The sequence below is a fragment of the Pinus tabuliformis genome, chromosome X (assembly GCF_031772625.1).
Source record: "Pinus tabuliformis cultivar Carrire ecotype Pingquan chromosome X, CPIR1, whole genome shotgun sequence".
NCBI lineage: Eukaryota > Viridiplantae > Streptophyta > Pinopsida > Pinales > Pinaceae > Pinus > Pinus tabuliformis.
This window is the reverse complement of record NC_142308.1, coordinates 1,344,886,037-1,344,912,398: the sequence shown is the minus strand read 5'-3', so window position 1 is coordinate 1,344,912,398 and position 26,362 is coordinate 1,344,886,037. Positions and strand designations below refer to the sequence as shown.

Here is a 26,362-nt window from a genome sequence, read left to right as displayed (position 1 = left end):
GAGCTGTGTTAGCTATCTTTGCTGATTTGATTCATGATTGTGTTGAAGTGTATATGGATGATTTTTCAGTATATGGCAATTCTTTTGAACATGCATTAGAAAATCTAGAGAGAGTTTTGAAAAGGTGTATTGAAGCTAACCTGTCCCTCAGCAACGAAAAGTGCTTCATGATGCTAAATGAAGGGATAGTGTTGGGCCATTATATCTCTTTTCAAGGCATCCAGGTTGACCCAGCCAAGATACAGATTATTGCCGATTTGCCTATTCCACAGAACCAGAGAGAGGTAATAAGTTTTCTCGGGTATGCTAGCTATTACCGCAGATTCATTGAACATTTTAACAAGATAGCCTTACCTTTGTTTAAACTTCTAGCCAAAGATGTATTTTTCAATTGGACTGAGAACTGCCAACATGCATTTGAACAACTCAAGAAGAAACTATCTACTGCACCAGTCCTGAGAGGGCCTAATTGGAGCTTACCATTTCATATTTTTACCGATGCATCTGACACTGCCATAGGTGCATGCTTAGGCCAAAAAGAAGAATCTTGTACATATGCAATTTATTTCATTAGTAAAAATCTCACACCTGCCGAGCTAAACTATACAGTTACAGAGAAGGAAACACTTGCCATCATTTATGCTGTGAATAAATTTCGCCATTACATAACTGGTTATGAAGTCTTTGTACATACTGATCACTCTGCCATTCAACATCTCATGAATAAACCAATAACTAGTGGCAGAGTTACCAGATGGTTACTATTGTTACAGGAATTTAACATCACAGTGTTAGATAGACCAGGCAAAGAAAACCAGGTGGCAGATTTCCTATCTAGACTGCAAAATCCAGGTGAGATTGTTCCTGTTGAGGATTCTTTTCCGGATGAGCACTTATTTGCAATTTCCATAGTAACTCCTTGGTTTGCTGATTTAGCTAATTACTTGTCTACAGGTAGGACACCTCCACATTTCACTGCAAAGGAAAGGAAAAGACTGATCAAACAAAGTGTTAGATATTCATGGCTCAATGGCGATCTCTTTTACACTGGTTTTGATATGATCATTAGGAGATGTGTACGAAATGATGAGGTAATTGACATTTTAAAATCTTGCCATGATGAACCGTGTGGTGGGCATTTTGCAGCGAAGCGGACAGCCTTCAAAGTTCTTACTCTTGGATACTATTGGCCATCCATTTTCAAGGATGCCAAGAAGTATGTAAAGAGTTGTGACAGCTGCCAAAGGATGGGCAGACCCACAGCTACCGATCAGATGCCCCTTCAGCCCCAAGTTCACTTGGAACCATTTGATAAGTGGGCTCTGGACTTCATAGGACCTATCAACCCAGCCTCTAATGGTAAGAAGTACATCTTAGTATGTACTGATTATGTCACAAAGTGGGCAGAAGCAAAAGCACTGGTAAGAGCAACCGAACACACAGTAGTCAATTTCCTTTTCGAGGAGATCTTTGTGAGGTATGGAGTGCCAAGAGAAATTGTCACTGATCAAGGTACCCAATTCACCTCCAAGCTCATGAAGGACATCACAGACAAGTACCAAATAAAGCATAGGAAAAGTACCCCCTACCATCCACAGGCCAATGGGCAGGTGGAATCAACCAATAAGACTTTGGAGGGGATCATTACCAAAACTGTTGCAATGAACCGCAAAAACTGGGAAGAAAAGCTCAAGGAGGCACTCTGGGCTTACCGGATTACTTGGAAAGATACCACCGGATTTACACCATACCAATTGGTGTACGATAAGGATGTCATGCTTCCTATTGAATTCCAAATTCACACTTTTAAATTAGCTGCAGATTTACTAATTGATTTGGATCAAGCACAAAAAGAGAGAATCCAGCAGTTGAACCAGCTGGATGAGATGAGGCAGCAAGCAGAACAAACCACCACCCTCATGCAAAAGCACAGGAAGCAATGGCATGATTCACACATTAAGAAGAAGCACTTCAAGGAAGGTGACTGGGCTCTGCTTTTTGATTCAAAATTCAAGGATCATAAAGCTAAGTTCACCACCCATTGGATGGGCCCTTATGAAATTGTTCAGGCTTATGACAATGGTTCAGTAAAACTCCAAACTATTGATGGCAAAGGTCATTCTTTCACAGTCAATGGTCATCGCCTGAAGCTGTACAACAAGCCCATCAGCAAGCAAGATTTTCTGCATACACTATCTCAGCAAGAAGAGGTTGAGGTACTGCAGCCCTCAGCTGCAGTATCACTGCCTTAGTTTTATTTCCTTTCAATTTCAAAATCAAGAAGAAAAAATAAAAAGAAAAAAAACAAAAATAATAAAAAATAAATAAATAAATAAATAAAACAAAAACTAAAAAAAAATAATAATGGGTTAGATGTGAAAACCAGTATCTGGCACAATCTAACCCCGAATTCCTACCTGAAAACCAATTTATTGGCGGGTATGAATTCTCTTTCTGTTGTTCATTGTTTCATTTCTTAGTTGCATCATGACTTGAGGACAAGTCAAACTTTCAGTCGGGGAGAGGGAGACATATGTTCTGTTACTTTTATCTCTCCCTTGTAAATTCTTCAGATTTCTTATTCTATATTTCACTGTAAATTTCCAACAGCAGCTTGTTACCAGCATTCCAGACTTTAACAAATAAGCTGTTCTGTCATGATTTTCAGAGGGACCTGGTTATAAATATTTTGCAGGGGGACCTGTTCTGTTCAAGACATCTATGCTATTAACACCAGCAGCAATGGGACCTGTTTAAGATATTCAGAAGGGACCTGTTAAAGCAATTGACACCTGTTTGAGACATTCCAACCAGCAGTAAAGGGACCTGTTTAAAACATTCAGTTGGGACCTGTTAAAAAAATTCTTGACATCAAAGGCTACTTCAACAGACTTCCACCAAGCTTTTACAAGGATTTGGGCACCAAGACTTCCAGCAAATTGCAAGCTCAGTGAACCTATAACAATACAAAGAGCTGCATGAACATCTTCAGTTTTTCCAAGGGACCTGTATCTTCAAATTTTCTTAAGGGACCTATTGCATCTTCAGTTTTCCAAGGGACCGATTACATTTTCAGTCTTCAAAAAGGGACCTGTACATTCCAATTTTTCAAAGGGACCTGTTACATCTTCAAAACTTTTCTCAAAGGACCTGTGTATTCAACCTCCCTCAGAGGACCTGTCAAAAAGAACAGTCAAAAGGATTAGCAACTCAGCATGTCAAATGATCAACAAAAGAGTAATGTATTTCTGTTCTTGGGCATTTAATTTCCTAGATTAGTTTTTAATGTAATTTTGGTGACTATAAGCTGTTGTAATTGATTTCAAGGACACCTTCATACATCCACTTATCACCCTTATCCCACCAAGTTTCATCATTTCCCTACATCAACCTATCCCTAAAACCCATCACCAACACATTCACCATGTCATATACCCTACAGGCATACCAACATTCTCTACATGACCGAGTATAATTGAAAAGGGCACGTGGTGAGCTGTGTGTTTGTTTTTAAAAAAAAAAATACAACGGATGAGATAGAAGCGGCCTATATATATATTCTTCACCCCATACAGTCAAATCATAACAAGCGGCCTATATGTTTTACACCACACACACCCGAATCATAACCTTGCCACCCAGCATTATAGCTCAGCACTATGGGTACGCTCTCAGCGTTCTTATGCTAACATGCATACAAGCGTACAACACTCTGTTTTACCAGAAGTACCTCCCTCACTAAGAGGGAGTGTTGAAGTTTGTAGCTCGAGCATGTACTTCTACATAGTCCTCGTGTCTAGGCATGTAGAAGCCACCCACATCACCTTAAAACACTTGCTCTAGGTTGAGTAAGTTGCTAATGTAACTTAGCCTAGGTTCAACTTAGGAAAACCACATGTTGATGTGTTGGCTTATTGAGCTAAAATAAAACTTAAGAAAAGTAAATTATTTACCTTAGTGAATAATTTTTAATCTTATTCATTGATCTCCAGTGAGGTAAGATCTAATCTCAGCCGTCAATTAATTTGAAATTAGGGTTAGGGTTAGGATTAGGGTTTTGGCTCAATGTAAAATTATAAACGCAAGGCTAAGGTGAGAAAAAGACATCTAACAACAACACAAGGTTGAGAGCGACATCTCAATGAGCGTGTGTTGGGTTCGAGAATTTGCAAAGGGGCTGTAAATCCAAATCTTCAAGAGAGAAAATTTGTTAGATGAGATCCAATATATTGTAATATAAGAATTTTCAGTTGGGCCATTATCCCAAGACGGGAGCCCAAGTAAGTTCTAAGATTTTTATCCATGAAGAAATGATTTGTTGGGCATAAATTTGCTTGTGATTATGTGATTCAAATCATAATTTACTTCCGTTGAATATTATGTGTTAGAAATTTGGTTGTGTATATGTTCAGTAATAATTGCTTGGAATTGAATACCAGGAGTTGGGTTTGTGTAAAATATAACATAAGCCACCTCCTAATGTTGAGACAAAGCCTTTGCTTGAAGCCCCTTACCAGAAGAAGGCAAAGTGAAGAAGCTTGTTGATGAACTCGCAAGCACATACTCATCCGAATCAACTTCAATTCATACAAGGTCACACACACAAAACATAGGTGATGATGAAAATAGGGAAATTCCTTTTATGGATATGTACCCAGAGTTGTTTTAATGACATATTTTTACTTCAAGCCAATACTTATAGTTTAGAAACACTTTAAAATTTTAAAGTTTTGGCTAGTAGTGATGATATGATATTTAAGTTTGAAAAAAAAACTTAAGATATCCTATTTTCAAATTTTGATATAAAGGGGGATACAAGTCGAATGTTATCTTGATAATGATGGTATGTTTTAGAAGATATATTTATGCCATTATATGTTAAACATGTTTTTAAATTGGGAGTCACAAGGAATATATTTATGTTGTGATATAAATCTCATGACTTGTGTCTAGTGGGACCCCACCTACTTTTAGTTAAAGTTCTAAAAACAACTTTCGTGACCTTTTATGTGTTAATCATATTCTCTAATGATATTTTGAGAATCAAAAGATAATAATAATAATTGTTGAGAGAAACAATTAAACTCAGTGTTGCATGAAGCGAGGACGTTTTTTGGAAGAAAAACATCGGAAGCATTATTTTCCAAAAAATCCTCGGAAGTGGTGTCTCTCTCTCTCTCTCTCTATATATATATATCATTGCATTTATATTAAAAAAAACATCAAAAGTGCCAAACTAGTTGCAAAATATATCAAAGCATGCATATTGTACACAAATCAAGAACGAAATGGCATCCATAGTACATTAATGACTAATTAATCTATCATCAACCATCTAGAATCTAGATTCCTCTCCTCTTGTTTAGCCTTTGACTCTACTTTGATTCTCTAGGGATATTAGTCAACATTGCATAATTTTGATCAAACTGACTAATCCAAGCCTTGTAATATGGTAGAAAAATCTTAACATGCTTGATCAATGATTTTGACTTGAGTGAAGGGTACATTTTTGCTAAAGCCATAACAAAGGAGTTCAACAACCAACACCACCAACACTGGGGTTGTTAATTTTATGGTATGTTCTATGTTTGCAACAATTAATTTAATAATTTATTAGCCCAAAAATAAATTCACTTTAAATTCCAATAGAAATCAATTAGCATTCACCATTGACAGTAAATGTAGATAGAACTTCAACAATAATATGCACAAGAAGACAAGCCAAGATAATGAATACAAAGATTTAGACTAATGTCGGTGCAAAACCCCACAAGGGGGAAAACCCAACCAACCCTTCTTATTCATTAATATCAAATATTCAGCAGAGAGAGAATCCAATTTAGTACAATGGTGGCAAAGTCAAAGCCAAGACTTTGACTATCCAAAGAAAGATAACCAACCAAAATTAATGTCAAAATAAGAAGTCCAAACTGATATGTCAAATGATGCAATTCTAAACACTGTCAACAACAATCAAACTACACTAACTAGAGAAGTCAACGGTGGTCAAACTCTAATCAAACGTCCTTGAAAATTTCGGTCTAGTAGCCCAATCGATGTGGCCTCAAGAGCTGACGACAGTAATGCAAAAACAATCCAGAAATTAGCGATCAAAGGAGAGAGTAAACACTTATCAGATATGCAATCAACCCGAGATCAAACCATGTGGTCAACGCAGGTCAAACCTCCCTAAAATCCTTGGTTTCTTTGCCAAAATTTGTGGCTTGCCAAAACAAAGATATCTCCACAAAAAACGCAGCAAAACAATGCCAAATAAGCCTTGGTCAAACATGTCAAAGGTCATTGCAGAAAAGTCAATGCAAAAGAAGAAAGAAGCCCAGTTCACCCTTTACACATGTGAGAATAATTTGCTGCCTCATATGTGTATGAACCAATCAAAAGAGAGAGAATGTGATGTGCGATAAGGTGTCAAAATGAGGACATATGTTTATAGTGGTTGACGTGGAGTGAAAAAACATGTCTATTTTGTTAGTGTCAGTATTTGCATCCTTCCATTAGTGATAAAAAATCGTCTTTCATATCATATTAGGGTCCCACTCAGAAATTTTTGTCATTCCACTAGGTCATCATTCAAAAATTTACTCACCAATGGTAGCCCTAGTAAAAAAACATCACTCTCCCTTAAATTTCATTACTTGCTGGCACATTGTCATACCTTGCTGAATGTACATCAGTCATGAGGTCAAAGTCATCATGTCATCATATCAGTCATGACACCATCAATTCTGGTCAGTCAAGGTTACCATTAGGTCCTAGGGTTTTCAAGGTCCAATAAAACACCATTTCCATTGCATAATGTCAGCAAGTCTCATAGTGATCAAATAACATCTCTTCACTATCTGAGGATGATTTGTAAACAGAAAATCTTGTTTCAGCATGTAATTTTGATTTTAAATGTAATATTTTTTATTTTTCACTATGTAATTTTATGTCTTTCAAATGTAATAAGCACATGATTTCTAAGCTGCTAATTCAGAGTTCCAAAATTCCAAAGGACCAAAAATTCAAAGGCCAAAGTGTTCTCAATCTATATCAAGTGATCAATTTGTCAAAGAAAAAGTCAAGTGTAAAGGTATAGTTTCCAAGAGTAAGGTGAATGACAAAAGGAAGAAAGTGGGTCCCAAGGCCCAAATCATCAATTTCATGAAGTATAAAGGCCACCAAGACATCAAAAACAAAGTCATTTTCACTCTCAAAGGTCGAGCTCACAAAGTCAACTGTAAAGGTATAGTTTCCAAGAGTAAGGTGAATGACAAAAGGAAGAAAGTGGGTCCCAAGGCCCAAATCATCAATTTCATGAAGTATAAAGGCCACCAAGACATCAAAACAAATTCATTTTCACTCTCAAAGGTCGAGCTCACACTCCCTTGGTTCAAAAAGTTGATTTTGCAGGTTTAAAGGAAAAAAATTTCTTGGCGCTGCACTTAGGAGGGAGGCGATGCGCTTAGAGTAGTGGTCACTGCCTTTTTTAACACAGGCGTTGTGCTCCTAGGCAAGGCGCTGTGCTTCTGGGCAAGGCGTTGCGCTTTTCCCAATGAGCCCCCAGAGCACCAAAACGCCTCCAAATTCTCTCAAAACTTCAACAAAGTCTTGTTTCCTCTTCTACCAAGTAAGTCACACAAATTTTCCACCTCTTTGCACTCCTAAACAACATTTTTTTTTAGTGTTTTGGTTCCTAAGCAAAATTGGCACTTAGGCAAGTGACAAAACCCTAAATCCATCCCTATCCCAAATTTGCTACACATAGACCATGTAACACCTTCCTACATCCTATTAAACCCATACCTACCCCTATACTATCATTTCCTAGTCCCTAAACTCTTTTCCCATAAAACCCTAAGACCCAGGTTTCCAAAATTCCTAGGAAACCTCTACCATAAACCTATAATTTAATTATCATTTCCAAATCCCTTGACATTTTCACCTCCTATCACCTCCCACAGCTGCATAATCCCTCCCCTCATCTCCTCAAATTTTTATATCCCTATCCCTATTCCCTAGACCTATTTCCACTTCCCATTCCCACCTACCTTATCCCTAGGGTTTCTTAACCAAACACTATGGAGGAAGACAGAGGCTATGTGGAAGAGGAGGATAGACAAGTCAAAGAGGGGCAATGACTTACAAAGAAATATGGCCAAACATTACTTCAAGAAAAATCAAATTGCAAGGTCCAAGCTCCAAAAGGTCAAAACAAGACTTGAAACCCTAGCCAAGCAAAAGAAGGAAGACAAGATTGAAATCCTTGCTAAGGCATCACTCATTGCCTAACATACCTCATCAACCTTCCACAGATCAAATTTTGAAGAATTTTGAGCAATTTTGAAAATTTTGGAGTTTTTTGCATTTTTGGCAGTTTTTGCACCAGTCACACTGCCAAAAGCACGCTGCGCTTTTCCTAGAGGCCTCCAAATGAAAAATGGCCACCACCATTGGATTCAGAAGGCCAAATACAGTCAGGAAAACCACTTTTCTAAGCTTTTTTGGGTCAACTGGGCAGTCAAAGGGTAAAAAAACACCCAAAAAATCATGTTTCTGCCCTGTTTTGGAGGCTGGCACTGTGCTTTTGACCAGTCTTGGGAGAATCAACTTTTGGAGGGTCAAAACTTGACCATTTTGGAAACTAAAGGTAGATATGGAAACTAGACAGGATAGGATTTCCAATGATCTATCTTGGGCTCAATTTGGACACAAGAAAACCCCCTCAAAAGTGGAGCTAAGGTTGGCGCTACGCTTAGGACAGTGACGCTGCGCTTTTGACACAAATTTTCTGAGTTTCATCATTTTGTAAATTTTCTTAGTTTTGACAGTTTCACCTTGACAAATCATGTTTTTACCAATGTAATTGATGGATGTAAATGTAATAATGATGTTTTAAAGTTACCTAGGGTAAATACATTAGGTGAAAACTCTTTTTGTGATGTAATGAATCAATTTCCAAAAAGTGAGGGATGAGTCAGTTTGACCTCCCTACACTCTAGGTTTCAGTTCAGATTTTGGTGGAACAACTCCTTAGCTCATGGATTCGACCCCTGAGGCTAGGAGGAGTTTTTTTTAGTCCTATATCTTGCATTTTTCAGTCTTTTCAAAGGTTGGACTCAGTTAGATGTTGTTGTATTGATCAGAGACATTAGTGTAATCAATATTTGGTAGAAATTTAATGAATGAGTTGTAGCTATTTTGATGGAATACCTGTGGTATGGAATTTTGACATAGTTTCTTCTTATGTTGCATATGTTTGAATGTTTTTTACTCTCATGTTTCATTTCACTTCTATGATATGTTGATTTTCAAGTTGATCAGCATAATACATCTTACATGCTCTGTTTTGGGGAAATATTCATAATTTGTCCATTTTCTTCAGTTTCGAAATAATACATGCTTGCCTTTCTCTTTCTAACACCTCACCAGTCTGATCCATCTCACTCAAGAACCTTAAAGTGTTTGAGTGTCTACCTACCTTGCTCCATTATATGTCTGCAATCATAGCTTTATTTTCCCTGACCTAGTCTCTTTGACCTAATCCTCATCCAACAACCCATATCAAACAATCAAACCCTTCTGCACATCATAACTAGCCTAAAACCTTAATTCATCTAGCCCTCTTGGCTGTGATTTTATGGAGAGAGCCCTCTCCAACTTTGTAGGGCTAGATACCAAGTCAAAAGGTTGGTCTGTGGTTACCTCAACTAGACTCTTCCTCAGCCTTGGAGATTTGGAGGAGTGATAACATATTCATCACTGGGCCGACTTGAAGAGGGGTAGACCTCAGCTGACTTGAAAATAAGGCACTTATAATTGAGAAAAAATTCTAATTTTTTAGGTCAAAAAGAATTCCACCAAGGGTGATCCAATGGAGGGATGATCCATCAAAGGAGGGGCTTCTAGGATGGGGAATTAGCCCCTAGTTTCACTCTTTAACACTCCCTATCAACTGGGGAGTAATTTCAACTGTTAAACATTCATCTGCTTGCTATGCCATCATGTCAATTATGTACCATCTCGGAACTTGTCTCATCTTTGTTGAAGATTGATATTGTATATCAATAAGAAAGGATCGAAAGAGGGTGGATCACAAGACCCTCCCACCCTCACCAACATGATATAGGCAAGTCCTCATGTCCATGGGATAGAACCCCTACCAAGCTTTATCCTTAGTGATCAAGTTGTTGAACATCATGCATCTTAGTTATAGGGAATACAATAGTACTTGACGTGTCGAATTAACCTTAACCACCTTTTCCCAACTCATTGACCAAATGAGAAGTACTTCCCAAGAGTCCCAAACTACAAGGGTAGGATGTATGTTGGGATATCCATAAGGGAAGGTGAACCACTCACCATGTTCTCATATAGCATACTCAATAGGGGAAGGTGAACCACTCACCCTATGCCCATACAGGGGTATGTATTCCATAGGTGAAGGTGAACCACTCACCCTATGCCCATACAGGGGTATGTACTCCATAGGGGAAGGTAAACCACTCACCCTGTGCTCATATAGCTCCAAGAAGTAACCCAGGTGTTATGAAACCAGCTCAAGAAAAAGATAGAAAAGATAGATCAACGCCTTAGAATTCAGCCTCTTCGAGGGGGCAACCTCTTTTACATTACATAAATGAACAATTCTTCGATGATACAAATGAAAAGACCTCCTTTCTATGTATAGGAGTCTAAGGGGTCATAACATAATCAGAGCCGACATAACAATAATAATGTAAGGGCACAATAATAACAATAGTGGGCTTCTATGGGGCACAATAGTAACAATATGGGCACTACATGGGTACATCAATATAATAAGTGGGTTGTACTGATAATAATAAGGGGTTACACCAGTAGTATAGGGGCCTAACATGCCCCTCTCATTCAAAAAGCATTATCCTCAATGCTTGAGTAGTTCTTGATGCTTCTGTATAAAATTCTTGTCCTCCCATGTGGAATCTTCAGCAGGTAAGTTCTTCCACTTGATGAGATACTCTGAAATTGATCGATTTCGTAGCTGTCACGTTTTTGCTTCTGTGACTGCTCTAGGTTCCAATATGATTTTTCCTTCCTCTTCAATTTCTGGCAATATTGTTTGAATTTGGATCTTTTGTAACTTTTGAATAAGTGGCCATACTTCTTCGTCCTTCTTCCATTCATCCCTTGCTTCATTTATCTAATCTGGTTGGATAATAGAAATAGCACAAAACAATGCTTCCACATCCTCATCCTTGAAGAGTCTTCCCATTCGGTAAGGTCACCATTTTTTAAGTGCATGTAGTATTGCCAACATTTCCTTCTCATAAATAGCTTGCTTGAGATGTAGCAGTAAAAATACCCAATCACCTACATCAAAACATTTTTCACTACGATGTTGATCTACCTATTGTTTGGTTTTATTTTGCACCGAAGTGGCGTTATCTTTTAAAAGTTGGAGAGCTTGTTGTTGATGCTCGATGTGATCTTTCACTGCTTGAACCTTTTTCTTCTGGATATGTCCTTCTATCTCTAGAGTTTGAGGAGTGGTAATTTCTTCCAATCCTTTACAAGATATGGTCGGATTCATTTCTTGATGCTCGATGTGATCTTTCACTTCTTGAACATTTTTCATCTTGATATGTCCTTCTATCTTGATAGTTTGAGGAGTGGTAATTTCGACCAATGAATTACAAGATATGGTTGGATTCATTTCTTCGTTCTCGATGTGATCTTTCACTTCTTGTACCTTTTTCTTCTTGATATGTTCTTCTATCTTGAGAGTTTGAGGAGTGGTAATTCTTGCCAATGCTTTACAAGATATGGTTTGATTCATTTCTTCTTTCTCTGGGGTGAGGTCCTGGTGTATATCTTCTTCTTTTGATGTTTCTTGATCCTTTTCTTCCTCCTCTTCATATTCTATGTAAAATAATTTCTTCTCAGCACACTTATGACCTTTAGTGCATTTGCTATTACAATTGTAACAAAGCCCTTTTTCTCTTTTTTCTTCCAATTGTTGTGGTGTAACCCTTGTAGGTTGTGGAAGGCTAGGAGAAACAACACTTCCATCTTTATAGTTGTGAGGGGTATGCTTCCTGGTTTCCATAATTTTGCTTTCCACTATGTCACAAAGCTCTTTTACTCTTTCCAATTGTTTTGGTGTTGCTCTAAAGAAGGTGTTGCTCTTTGTATCCTCAAAGTGTGCTATCATTTCTTCCGTGAAAATTGACCACGTAACAAGTTTTTTACGAGAACAAAGCCCTTCATACCATAAAAATTGATCCGGTTCTAAATATGAAGATGCAATACATACCTTTTGTAACAGTGGTACACCGTGTAGATCAAAATATTGCTCCATCTGAAGTATCCAATTTACCGGATCCTTGCCATCAAACTTCCTCATCTTGTTTTTTCTTGATTTTAGGAGCTCAATCTTGAAACGACTGTAACTCTGTACTTTCGGATCTTTAAGTTCTGAAATTGTGACCTACAATAGCCCTCTGTTCCCTCCTTCCAATGCCACTAGTGTGATCCAAATTGGATTCTCCAAGGAAGAGTTATGCGAAATCTCCCACAGTGACCTGATTATAGACTAGTTCAGTAGAGCGAACTTGTACAACGTGCCACGAGTCACTGTTTTGACCTTTGGTTCTGAAAAATATATACAAGAAACTACAGCCCGTCCTCTTTCTGTACCTTACGAAATTTCAATCTGATGCTCAGAGAGAAAGTTATGACGATTTTCCCCAAGTCACCTGTTTGGAATGTAATTCAGGAGTCTACACAAAGACCAACTTCCTCAGTTCATATCTCCGCAAATATAGCGCAAAAAGCTTTGAAATTCGGACCCGAGGTTCAAAGCGAATTCTTCTCAAATGGGTTTTTTTTTTAGATTCTGAAACGTCACAGAAAAAAGGTATAGAGAAAATAACACGCTGACCTATTTGGAGCAGTGAAACCCTAGAATCCAAAGCTCTGATACCAAATGTTATGAAACCAGCTCAAGAAAAAGATAGAAAAGATAGATCAACGCCTTCGAATTAAGCCTCTTTGAGGGGGCAACCTCCTTTACATTACATAAATGAACAATTCTTCGATGATACAAATGAAAAAACCTCCTTTCTATATATAGGAGTCTAAGGGGTCATAACATAATCAGAGCCGACATAACAATAATAATATAAGGGCACAATAATAACAATAGTGGGCTTCTATGGGGCACAATAGTAACAATATGGGCACTACATGGGTACATCAATATAATAAGTGGGTTGTACTAATAACAATAAGGGGTTACACCAGTAGTATAGGGGCCTAACACCAGGCCCCCATGAGCTCCCAGAGTTCAATGTCCAACTCAAGCGAGACCCTCAAGGGAGGGTCTTTCCACGACTCCAAGTCTCTCTCTCAAGGCTAAGAACTTGGCCTTCCCCAAGGGCTTCGCGAGGATGTCAACAACCTATTCATTTGTCCTGATGTGTTGGAGCCTTATTGCTCCCTGTTGTACCATATCTAGGATAAAGTGGTACCTGATATAAATATGCTTGGATCGGTCGTGGAACATGGGATTATTTGAAAGGAAAATCCCATTTTGATTATCAAGCCATACTAGCTGCAATATATTCAACCTTAGCAGTGCTCAGTGCAACAATTTTTTGTTTTTGACTCATCCATTAAATTGAAGTAGATCCCAAAGAGAAACATCATCAAGATGTGCTTTTTCTATCTACCACATTGTCATCCCAATCAACATCAGTATATCCATGTAGCCTCAGATTCCAAACAGTGTACCTCAGTCCATGGTTGATAATACCATGAAGATATCTCAAAAGATTAACCCAATATGATGAGGCTCAACCATAAATTGACTTGATGTATTAACAACAAAGCATATGTTTGACCGTGTGTTCACAAAGAATATCCATGCTCCCACAAGTTGTCTATATTTGGTAGGATTTTCCAAATCCAGACCAGCAACACTTCCACATAGCTTCTTGAAATTTAGTTCCATCGGTGTAGTCACTAACTTGTATTCCACCATGCCACATCTCTCTAATAACATCAAAATATATTTTCCTTTAGAAAGGAAAATATCGCCCGGGTTTTTCTAGACCTCCAAACCTAGGAAGTAATACATCAGTCCTAGTTCCTTTATTTCAAATTTGGAAGTGAACTCCCTCTTACCTTGATAAATGAGAGAGTCTACACCAGTCAGAAACAGAGCATCAACATATAAGACCAAAATAAGTGGCATGTCCTTTCAACCTTAAAGTATAAGTTTGGATCAACATAGCTACTTGTAAATCCCAACTTCATGAGATAACTATCAATCCTGTTATGAAACCAGCTCAAGAAAAGATAGAAAAGATAGATCAACGCCTTAGAATTCAGTGTCTTCGAGGGGCAACCTCCTTTACATTACATAAATGAACAATTCTTGGATGATTCAAATGACAAAACCTCCTTTCTATATATAGGAGTCTAAGGAGTCACAATATAATCCAGCCGACCTAACAATAATAATATAAAGCCACAAAAATAACAATAGAGGGATTCTATGGGGCACAGTAATAACAATATGGGGGTAATAGGGGCACAACAATATTAATAAGAGGTATAACTACAATAGTAATGGGGTAATCACTAGTATTATAGGGACCCAACATGCCCCTCTCCTTCAAAAAAGTGTTGTCCTCAATGCTTGAGTAGTTCTGGATACTTTTGCATAAAATTCTCATCCTCCCATGTGGAATCTTCAGCGGATAAGTTCTTCCACTTGATAAGATACTCTGAAATTGATCGATTTCGTAGCTGTCGAGTTCTTGTTTCTGTGATTGCTTCCGGTTCCAATATAATTTTTCCTTCCTCGTCAAGTTCTGGCAATATTGTTTGAACTAGGAGCTTGTCGCCTATAACCTTCTTTAAACATGAAACATGGAAAACTGGGTGCAATCGAGAAGCTGCAGGAAGCTCCAATTTGTATGCCATAGTACCAATCTTTTGCAACACCTTGTACGGACCATAATACTTTGGTGATAATTTATTATCCTTCTTAGCTTGCTTGAGGGACATTTGCTTATATGGTTGTAGCCGTAGGAATACCCAATCACCTACATCAAAACTTCTTTCACTGCGATGTTGATCTGCCTGTTGTTTCATTCTATTCTGTGCCAACACGAGGTTATCCTTTAAGAGTTGGAGGACTTGTTGTTGATGTTCGATGTGATGTTCCACTGCCTGAACCTTAGAATTTTCTCTTAAATATGATGTGATGGATGGTGGTTGATACCCATAAAGTGCCATAAATGGGGTCATTTTTGTTGCTGTATGGAAGGAAGTGTTATACCACCATTCAGCCAGAGGCAACCATTTGACCCATTGTGTCTGTTTATCAGATACAAAGCAACAAAGATATCCTTCCAAACATTTGTTTACTATCTCAGTTTGCCCATCAGATTGAGGATGATAAGATGAGCTATGAGCTAACTGAGTACCAAGACAAGAAAATAATTCTGTCCAAAAATTTCCAGTGAAAATGGGATCTCTGTCACTTACAATAATCTTTGGGTTTCCATGTAGCTTTTGAATTGTTTCCATAAATGCAGTAGAAACTGTACTGGCTTTAAATGGATGTGATAATGCACAAAAGTGTGCATACTTGGTAAGTCTGTCAACTACCACCATGATGACACTCTTTCCCTCAGACTTGGGTAAACCTGTGATAAAATCCATTGAAACCTCCTCCCAACGTTGGCTTGGAATGGATAAAGGTTGTAATAGACCCGGTTTCTTAATTGTTTCAACTTTATTTTGTTGGCAAACCAAACATTCTGCCACAAACTTTTGAATATCTGATTTAAGGCCATCCCAAAAAAATTCCTTCTTAACCCTGTGGTAAGTTTTTAAAAATCCTGAGTGCCCTCCTAAGGGAGAAGTGTGCAATTCCATAAGAATCTTTTGTTTTAGCTGGGAATTCTTACAGAGGTATAAGCGATCTTTGTACCATAACGAATCATTTTGTCAGCTAAATGTATCAGACGTACTGGAATCTTGTTGTAACTTTCGAATAAGTGCCCACACTTCTTCGTCATTCTTCCATTCCTCCCTTGCTTCATTTATCCAATCTGGTTGGATAATAGAAATGGCACACAACAATGCTTCCACATCCTCATCCTTTCTTGAGAGTGCATCTGCCACCACATTTTGCTTCCCTTTTTTGTAGATGATTTCAAAGTCATAACCCAACATCTTTGTGACCCACTTTTGTTGCTCTTCAGAGGATAATCTTTGTTCTAAAAAGTATTTAAGGCTATCATGATCCGTTTTTACCTTGAAGTGTCTTCCCATTAGGTAGGGTCGCCATTTCTTAAGTGCATGGAGTATTGCCAACATTTCCTTCTCATAAATAGCTTTGCTTAAAAACTTTCCCTTGATTGGACGACTTTCAAAAGCAATGGGTCTTTCATCTTGCATTAGAACAGCACCAATTCCATTTCCTGAAGCATCACATTCCACAATAAAGGTTTTTGTGAAGTTCGGTGTAGCTAAGACCGGTGCTTGGCACATTGCCTCTTTAAGATGTTCAAAGGCCTTTGTTGCTTTCAGAGTCCATGAAAATGCATCTTTCTTCAATAATGTTGTTAGAGGTGCTGCTATTCTCCCATAATTCTTAACAAACTTGCGATAATACCCTGTCAACCCAAGAAATCCTCGCAGATGCTTTATGGATGTGGGGATTTTCCATTCCTTAATGGCTTTAATTTTGCTAGGGTCTACCTTAACTCCTTCATGAGATACAATATGACCCAGATATTCCACCTCCTGGACTCCAAAGAAACATTTGGATCTTTTTGCATATAATTGTTTCTCCTCCAATAGTTGTAGCACCTTGTCAACATGTTCAACATGATCCTTCCAAGACTTGCTGTAGATTAGTATATCATCAAAAAATACTAACACAAATTTTCTAAGGAATGGTTTGAAAATTGAATTCATCAAACCTTGAAATGTTGAAGGTGCATTGGTAAGGCCAAAAGGCATGACCAAAAATTCATAATGACCCTCATGAGTTCTAAATGTTGTTTTCGGAATGTCTTCAGTCTTCATTCTGATTTGATGATATCCTGAACGAAGATCCAACTTGGTGAAGTAAATTGATCCATGCAATTCATCCAGTAATTCATCAATGACAGGAATGGGGAACTTATCTTTAATAGTGAGCTTGTTGAGCTCCCTATAATCCGGACACATGCGCCATGATCCATCCTTCTTGTGCACCAATACTACTGGAGCAGAGAAAGAACTTTGACTCGGTTGAATTATACCAGCCTCTAGCATTTCTGCAACCATACGTTCAATTTCACTCTTTTGGACATAGGGATATCTGTACGGCCTGATGTTTGGAGGAACACTTCCTGGAATCAGATGAATAGCATGATCATGATCACGCATAGGTGGGAGACCTTTGGGAGTCTCAAATACCTTGGAATGATTGTCCAGGACTTTTTGGAGATCTGGAGAAATAGATGATTCTGATGTGGAAACATCTAGCGAACATAATTGTGCAATTACACCTCTTTGCTTCTTTTTTAGAAGCTTTGTCATACCATTAGAGCTGATTATCTTTCCTGGTTTCCCTGCAATACCCCTTAATTCAACTTCCTTTCCTTCCGTAGAAAATTTGATGAAAAGTTCTTGAAAATTAAAAGCTATTGTACCCAAGGATTGTAGCCATTGGACTCCTAGTACAACATCAGCACCTCCCATTGGAATGGAAAGCATTGGGCTAGTCAATACATATTCTCCCATGGATAGCTTGATATTATGGCACTTTCCAGAGCAATTTATTGTTCCTCCATTTGCAATCATCACTTGACACTCTGGTGCTGGATATAGGAAGCAATTCAATTCTTTTGCTACCTTACAATGAATAAAATTGTGGGTGCTTCCTGAATCAATCAACACTATTACCTTTTTCTTCTTGATTTGTCCTTCTATCTTGATGGTTTGAGGAGTGGTAATTCCCGCCAATGCATTACAAGATATGGTCGGATTTATTTTTTCTTCATCTAGGCTTTGTTCCTGGAGTATATCCTCTTTTTTGACCTTTCTTGCTCCTTTTCTTCTTCCTCTTCACAATCTATGTAGAATAATTTCTTTTCAGCACACTTATGACCTTTAGTGTATTTGCTATCACAACTGTAACAAAGCCCTTTTGCTCTTTTTTCTTCCAATTGTTGTGGTGTCAACCTTATAGGTTGTGGAAGACTAGGGGCAACAACACTTCCATCTTTATAGTTGTGAGTGGTATGCTTCCTGGTTGCCATAATTTTGCTTTCCATTTTTCTTGCTAACCTGAATGCCTTCTCTAATGAATCAGGTTCCCAAAGGCGAACATCATGTTGGATATTATCCTTTAAAGACCCTATGAACACATCAATCCTATGCTCCTCTGGAATATATTTTACCCTTATGTTCAATTTTTGGAACTCCTCAATGTGCTCCATTATTGAACCCTTTTGTTTGAGACTTATCAATTGGCTAAAAAAAGTGTTGCTTTTTGTATCCTCATAATGTGCTATCAATTCTTTTGTAAAAATTGCCCAAGTGATAAATTGTTTACGAGAGCAAAGCCATTGATACCATACAAACTGATTTGGTTCCAAATATAAAGTTTCCATACGTACCTTTTGTGTGTTTTTCACATTATTGAGATCGAAGAATTGCTCCATCTGTAATATCCATGTGGTGGGATCCTTGCCATCAAACTTCCTCATATCGATTTTTGGAATATGGTGAGTCTTCGATCCAACATTAGAGTCTATGGAATCATGATTAACATTTCTTTTGTTCTCATCATGAGTTTCCTTTAGTACCCTTTCACCCTTAGTGACCATTTCTTGTAGCAACTTATTCATATTTATCTTCAATTCTTCCATCTTATCATCCATGCCATCAATTTTAGATTCCATGCCTTTCTTTAAACAATCCATCTTAGCTTCTACATCTTTCTTTAAACCATCCATCTTAGCTTCTACATCTTTCCTTAAACCATCCATCTTAGATTCTGTTGCTTTTTGTGCAAGTGACACTTGTTGCACTTGTTCTTGTAATTTTGATATATCATATAGCATTTCTTCTTCTTCTTCATGAGTCATGCTAGAGCTTTCAGGTTCCTTACTAAGTGTTTTCATTTTCTTTCCTCGGGGCATCAGTTATCGATAATAATGCTCTATTATGCCCTTTGAATTCCTTCAAAATAAATTTTCAAACCAAGCTTAAGCAAAAATTTAAGAAAATCTACACACCTTTTTTCACTTTGTAGGAGCTCGATATTGCCTCTGATGTATCTCTGTACTTTTCGATCATATAGTTCTGAATTTGTGACCTGCAATAGCCCTTTGTGTCCTCTTTCCAATGCCACAAGTCTGACCCAAATTGGATTCTCCAAGGAAGAGTTATGCGAAATCTCCCACAATGACTTGATTATAGACTAGTTCAGTAGAGCGAACTTGTACGACGTGCCACGAGTCACTGTTTCGACCTTTGGATCTGAAAAATGCATACAAGAAACTACAGTCCATCCTCTTTCTATACCTTCTTACGAAATTTCAATCCGATCCCAGAGAGAAAGTTATGACGATTTTCCCCAGGTCACCTGTTTGGAATGTAATTCAGGAGTCTGCAAAAGACCAACTTCCTCAGATCATATATCCGCAAATATAGCGCGAAAAGCTCTGAAATTCGGACCTGAGGTTCAGTGCGATTTCTTCTCAAATGGGTTTTTTTCCAACTTCTAAAACGTCGCAGAAAAAAAGTTATAGCGAAAATGCCACGATGACTTGTTTGGGGCAGCGAAACCTTAGAATCCAAAGCTCCGATACCAAATGTTATGAAACCAACTCAAGAAAAGATAGAAAAGATAGATCAACGCCTTAGAATTCACCCTCTTCGAGGGGGAAACCTCCTTTACATTACATAATGAACAATTCTTGGATGATTCAAATGACCAAACCTCCTTTCTATATATAGGAGTCTAAGGAGTCACAATATAATCCAACCGACCTAACAATAATAATATAAAGCCACAAAAATAACAATAGAGGGATTCTATGGGGCACAGTAATAACAATATGGGGGCAATAGGGGCACAACAATATTAATAAGGGGTATAACTACAATAGTAATGGGATAATCACTAGTATTATAGGGACCCAACAAATCCTCTCATACGAAGACCTAAGGACTTGCTTGTTGGAAAGTAACTAGGTTCGGTCTTCATAATGACATGTGTAATTGTGATTTGATGTAAATGATGTAAAGATAAAAAATAAAATTATTATTGTAATGCATGCCTCATGGGTTTCATGAGCAAGGAATTTTATTTTTATATGGCTCCCATTGTGAGCCTTTAGGATTTGTCATCTAGTCATAAAAATCAAAGAGAGTCAATGTCATGTACGAAGAACCCTTATTGGGCATGTTAGAAATGTATATAAGTCAATAGGATTGTCAAGTATCCCTCCAAGACAAGCACAAGTTATCGTTCTTCCAGTCAGCTTCCAGATGAAATATATAACTCATGTTGGCTCACCTAAATTGAGACACAACTCTTCATATGGTCATGTTGACTAATATACATGGAAAAACTACTATAAATAGGCAGCTCGGCCTATTCCACAAAAAACAAGTTTGGATCATTTCTAAAATTTTGGTGGGTAATTGCAGAGACAAAATTCGGTGAAGGAGCTCGGATAAGGGTATAGGAACTCGGGTTAATTACAGTGCACAATTCAGATATATAACAATGAACAATTCAAATATATAGTAGTAAATAGTTCGGATATATATATATATATATATATATATATATATATATATATATATATATATATATATATATATATATATATATATATATATATATATATATATATATATATATATATATATATATATATATATATATATATATATATATATATATATATATATATATATATATATAACAGGATATATAATAGTAAACAATTTGGATTGCAGTGAGATGTTATTACAGTGAATAATTCAGACGATGTTATAGTGACTACAGTAACTACAGTCTCGCTGCCATCTCAATGTGACCATAGCTTGTTTCCATCACAATTTTGGTGATCATCTCAGTGTGCTAAGATAGGAGATGATCTCAGTGTAACCACAGTTTGTTTTGATGCTACCACTGTAACTATGTCTCGGTGCTAAGAAGGTCGAAGTGGAAGAGAAGTCAAGAAAAAGAAAAGAGCAGAGGGTTAACAATCAAGAGAACTAGTATCTTGGTCTTGGAGTGGAAAATAGGTCAAAGGTCTTGGTCTTGGTCTTGGTATTCGTCAATTGGAATATCCATAAGAAGAATTTGTGTAGGTTTTTGTCTCAAAAAGTGAGATGTTTTTGTAGCGCCCCACTCTAGTTGACTGGCAATGATATGTCATTAACATTTATTTAGCCCTAAGGCCCACACTTTATTCTTTGAGGACCTCAGGTTGAGGATCTGAACATATGACTCTATTATTAGTGGTTGTGATATTAGTGGTTATGATGATTATGTATGTTCTGCATTGATACTATGATGAAGATAGCATTAATGGTTATGTATGTATCTATTGGTATTATGATGATTGTAGCATAAATGGTTATGTTTGGTCTCTATTGATGTTATGATGATGATAGCCATGATGGATGTGCCCCCATGTTACCTACTTGCATTACTTTTTGTTCACAATGAACAATGATGTGAATGACTAGGTGATGTTAATGATGTTATTATGACAATGACTAACACTGAGAAATGTTGTACATTCTGATGATATGTTAATGGTTACAGGCACAGATTAGTTGCTTGATCGAATGAATCACATATGGGTGATGGGGTTGTACAAGTGGATGGAACTACATGGGAGGGGTGGGACAGTGTCCATGATCTCACCCACTAGAACTCCCGTCGTGACTTAGGATAGAAGGGTTGAAACACCTTCGCATTGAAGATTATGGTGCCATGAGGGCAGGTCCCAAAGTTGGGTCGCTCATGAGGATTTTACCGGGGGGCGCGCATCAAGGCGGATTCCTTGATCCCCGACACCATTAGTCTCACTATAGCAGGAAACATAAGAGATGATAGTGGTCTATGTCGTTGCACCTATACTTTCCCCTCGTAGTCACTGAATGCTTGAAGGGAAAGTGGTGTGGCACCCTTGGAACTTCAAGGGAATTTCTTGAAGGGCACGACCAACTTGGCACCCTTGGCATCACAAATAAACTATTAGGCGTGGCACCCTTGGAACTTCAAGGGAAGTTCTTGAAGGGCACGATCAAACTTGGCACCCTTGGAATCATTAAAAATAAATAAATTGATAAATATAATCAAGAAATGAAAACTAGGTAAATTTACATCAAGGGTAAATGATGTTAGAAACCAAGGTAATTAAACCAAAAATAAAACTTGGGTTAAGAGGATCATATGAAGAAATAAAATAAGTTATCTTAAAAAATTTACCCTTCCCATGTTGGAAAATATTAGGTAGATATGTAGTTTAATTAGGTAAAAAGGGGAAAGAGGGACATAATTGTAAGGATAAAGATTAAGCCTAAGATAGTTAAACCTACTCAAGAGAAGAGGATGGTGAATTAAATAAGATTAATAAATTTAATTTTAGAGAAATGTAGAGAACCTCCATGTGGCAAGAATATCCATCTAAGAGATAACTTGAGTTAAATTAGGGAATAGATAGGGGATCAAATCTTGAACTCATTAATTGACTTTAGTAATGAACACAAATTAAGGAGTAACAAGGGGGATTAAGAGGAAACTAGGAGAAGAAATAGGAATCTTGTTGAGGTGAGGAAAATATTAGTTTTAAATTAAAATTGAAGTAAATAATTTTGGAGACCCTTGATGAGAGAGTGACACATGGGAGGGTGAATAATCAACCAATTGAATTATATAAAAAAAAATTTTATGCATGAGGAATCCTATAAAAGAAGGGGCAAGCCATGGGAGAAGGGACTTTTGGAATCCTATTGTGGGATGGATGAGACTATGTCAGAGCAGTGATTAGAAAACTATAGTGTGCTTGGTGAGGTAGAGGATTTTAGAGAGGAGACTCTTGAGCCAAGGAGTGATCTCCTCTACCAGCTATTGCATTCCTCCATTGTACAACCCCATTGCAGCTCGAGGGTCCGCGGGGAAGAAGAGTACCCAAGGAGTAGGCTGGGAGGTTAACCGGTGGGTCATTGCATTCGGATCAAGTACGGCGTCATTCACTCTCGGAGGTGACCGACAACAAGGTAAGACAACTAACGGCAAATCAAGTGGAGTCTCATATTCTGGAGAATGGTATATGTGTGTTGCAATATTATTTTGTATGATTTCCTTGTAAATATATGTCAATTTTATGATATGTTCAGTGAAATGGAATTTAGGAATGTGTTAGATAGTTGCTGAATAAATTTGAATTCCCAATGTTTTTCTCTTCTGGTTGTATTTTATTTTGAATTGTTTATATATATAGTATAGTCCTTACACTTGGTATCAGAGCTATGTTGAACCCTTGAGACCTATGGGCCTACCAAAACCAACCAACGATTAAGACTCAGGTCGGCGCCAGAGCTACAAAATTTTTGTCCAACGAAAACGTCGACCGTCAAAACCATGTGCCTGACTAGCCGTGGCTAAAGCTTACCCCACATTTACGGTAAGCTGGCTGCCTGTTCATACACAAGCATCTCCAATTCTGCCGAACTTTTCAAGCGCACCAATTGGAAAGATATCAGTTCTATAGGGAAATAGAAGGGAACAGGTTCCATTCCTTAAAATCAATATCTTATTCTTTCTGAATTCAATCTCCTTATGCTTTATGTGGGACTGAATGTGAAAGCACCCGTTGATCTTGATCCAGTTGATGAAGCAAATAAACCACCGACTTACTACTAAATAAATTGTTCTCCTCTCGCTGTCGTTACTAGAAAATGGGATGAATATCAGTTTGATACTGATACCAATTTATCTTTAAACGAATGAATGCAGGTTTTAGGCGTCTTTTAGTGGCAGCATTTTTGATTAATTCCATGGAAGATGATTTTGGATATTGGATATCTGTATCCAATCCATCGTTGGCCATTTCCATTTTCCTCTCTGTCGCCCAAACTTCCAATTGTGTTGAAATTTTGTCCAAGTAACACCACAATTACATGTCCTGTGCTAAGCGCTACAAAGTGCACCGACTCTGATACACTCACCTTGGCCTGTAAGCCCAACTCTGCTAAAGCGCCATTCAGTAGTTTTAGCATACAACAATCCCTCAAGCGTAAAGTCATGTACCTGCAAAGTATAGGAGTTGAATACACAACATTGTTAGACTCTGCGACAATTGAATCCACGAGTTTACACAACATACAGAGCGTTGTGTTCTATCTACAACACATGGGCTTGACGAAGAGGGACGTGCAGAGGATATTTTTCATGTGTCCTGAGGTCATGACTTCGAATTCGGAAGACGACTTGAGGCCGATATTCATTTTTCTGCTAAGAGATGTGATGGTTGCGGCCTCGGACATACCTAGCTTTATCAGCAGTTGTCCCAAGTTATTGAGATGTAGAGTGAAGGATCAGCTTCGACCCACTTTCTACTACCTGGTAACAAGGCTAGGGTTTAAGGATCTGCATTTGCCCACTTGTCAAAATTCATTCCTCCTGGCCTCTAGTGTTGAAGGGAAGCTCATTCCAAAGCTTGAATATATACAGAGAATGGGGTTTTCATATAAGGAAGCCGTCAAAATTGGAACCTAGTTTCCTGCATTATTTGTACCCGATTAAACAACGATGGGGAAAACTACAAAGGCAAAAGCATAGAAGGCAGTTGATCATCCCTAGCAGCATGAGTGGTAGAGTTCCCAGATGCATGGGAAAGCCCAAAGTGTCTACCGACTAAACCGCATGCGGCATGCCGGACGCTTTAGTCAAGGCCTATGGTGCCTATATGTACAAATATCTCCGTTGAAATTATCAGGGGTGTTGGAGTTGATACTTGGCATACTTTATTTATTTATTTATTTTAATACGAAAATCGAACCCTAGATTGCAAAAATTAAACCCTGAATTGCGTGTTGGCCAAAGTTCTTTAAAATCAAACCCGGAATTGCGTGTGGGCCGAAGTCTATAATGTATAAATCAATCGTGCATGTAGAGTTTTTGGTGAGAAAAAAAATTGGTATAAACCTGCGTGTGGGCGGAAGTCTATAATGTATAAATCAATCGTGCATGCAAAGTTTTTGGTGAGAAAAAAAATTGGTATAAAAATATCTAATATCGTACCACAATCCTGGGGTTATCCCACAAATCTAGCAGTCACTATTGTTACAGAAAAGTATATCATTGTCCATTGTCTGACAAAACCAAAAGATAATAAATACCGGTAAAAAAAAAATGCAGTGAAATGAACCCTCCAGTGAATCCGCGAGCTGTACATCCGAGTTAACGGAAATTTCTCCGATGGATCCATCGATTTTGTCTTAAATGCAAATTTATCACATCACCTTACACTGCCTGTGCATCCGCGAAAACAAGAAAAGAAAGAATTCCTATCGCTGATTAGCCAGAGGAAGGCCTCCATGAGTGCATTAATTCCTGCAGCCGATTCTTTCATTTTCCTCATGCCAAAACAGGGTAGAGGCTCCCATACTTCGACTCCTTCATTTTCCTCACGCCAAAATAGGGTAGAGATTTGAATTAATTTGGTGAACAGTGTAGGCAAACAATGTTCTAAAAACAGAGCATGGCTTTCTTCCCAAAAAGCTTTGACATCTAATTTGACATACTAGATGGGGAAATTGGGGAAATTAAATTAATAATGGCAGGAAATAAAGTAAATTTGTGAAATTCAAGTAAATTTCTCTCAAATGCAGTACAATAGAAACTTCCACGTTTGACCAGTTTGGAATGTTTAAAATATTTTAATGAGGAAAAACAAGTGCAGTAAATAAAAATGAATAAACCTTGAGGTAAACAAATTACTGATTATACCCAACATGTTTAGTTTGTTGTTTGTGCCACAGAAAATCTTCCAGCGGGAAACATTGTTAATACCACAACAATTTCTAGTGAGAAATATTGTTAATCAAAGTGACACATTAACCTCTTTAAGCATGTCGTTCCATGATTTAATGGATCCATTTTGTATATAAAAGTCATTTTAACATAAATAAATTAAAATGTTGGCAAGATTAGATGCTAAGTATTTCAAACCAGCACTTAGATTACTATACATGCCATATTTTGAGGATAACGAAAAGATGATTAATCTCAAAATAAAAATAAAAATGGAAGATGATAAATTAAGAAATATAGGAG

At 37.7% G+C, this 26,362-nt stretch overlaps 1 protein-coding gene across 1 annotated transcript; it reads left to right on the top strand.

Moving 5' to 3' along the window:
* The first annotated feature begins 23,988 nt into the window (after window positions 1-23,988).
* Window positions 23,989-24,812, top strand: LOC149145053 (transcription termination factor MTEF1, chloroplastic-like). The gene has a single exon (XM_089452886.1). It carries the CDS (start codon window positions 24,089-24,091, stop codon window positions 24,800-24,802), a length of 714 nt encoding a protein of 237 aa, XP_089309012.1. The 5' UTR covers window positions 23,989-24,088; the 3' UTR covers window positions 24,803-24,812.
* The last annotated feature ends 1,550 nt before the right edge of the window (window positions 24,813-26,362 follow it).

Coding starts and splice junctions, on each gene's coding strand:
- LOC149145053 (XM_089452886.1), top strand. CDS start 24,089: ATGATTTTGGATATTGGATATCTGTATCCAATCCATCGTTGGCCATTT.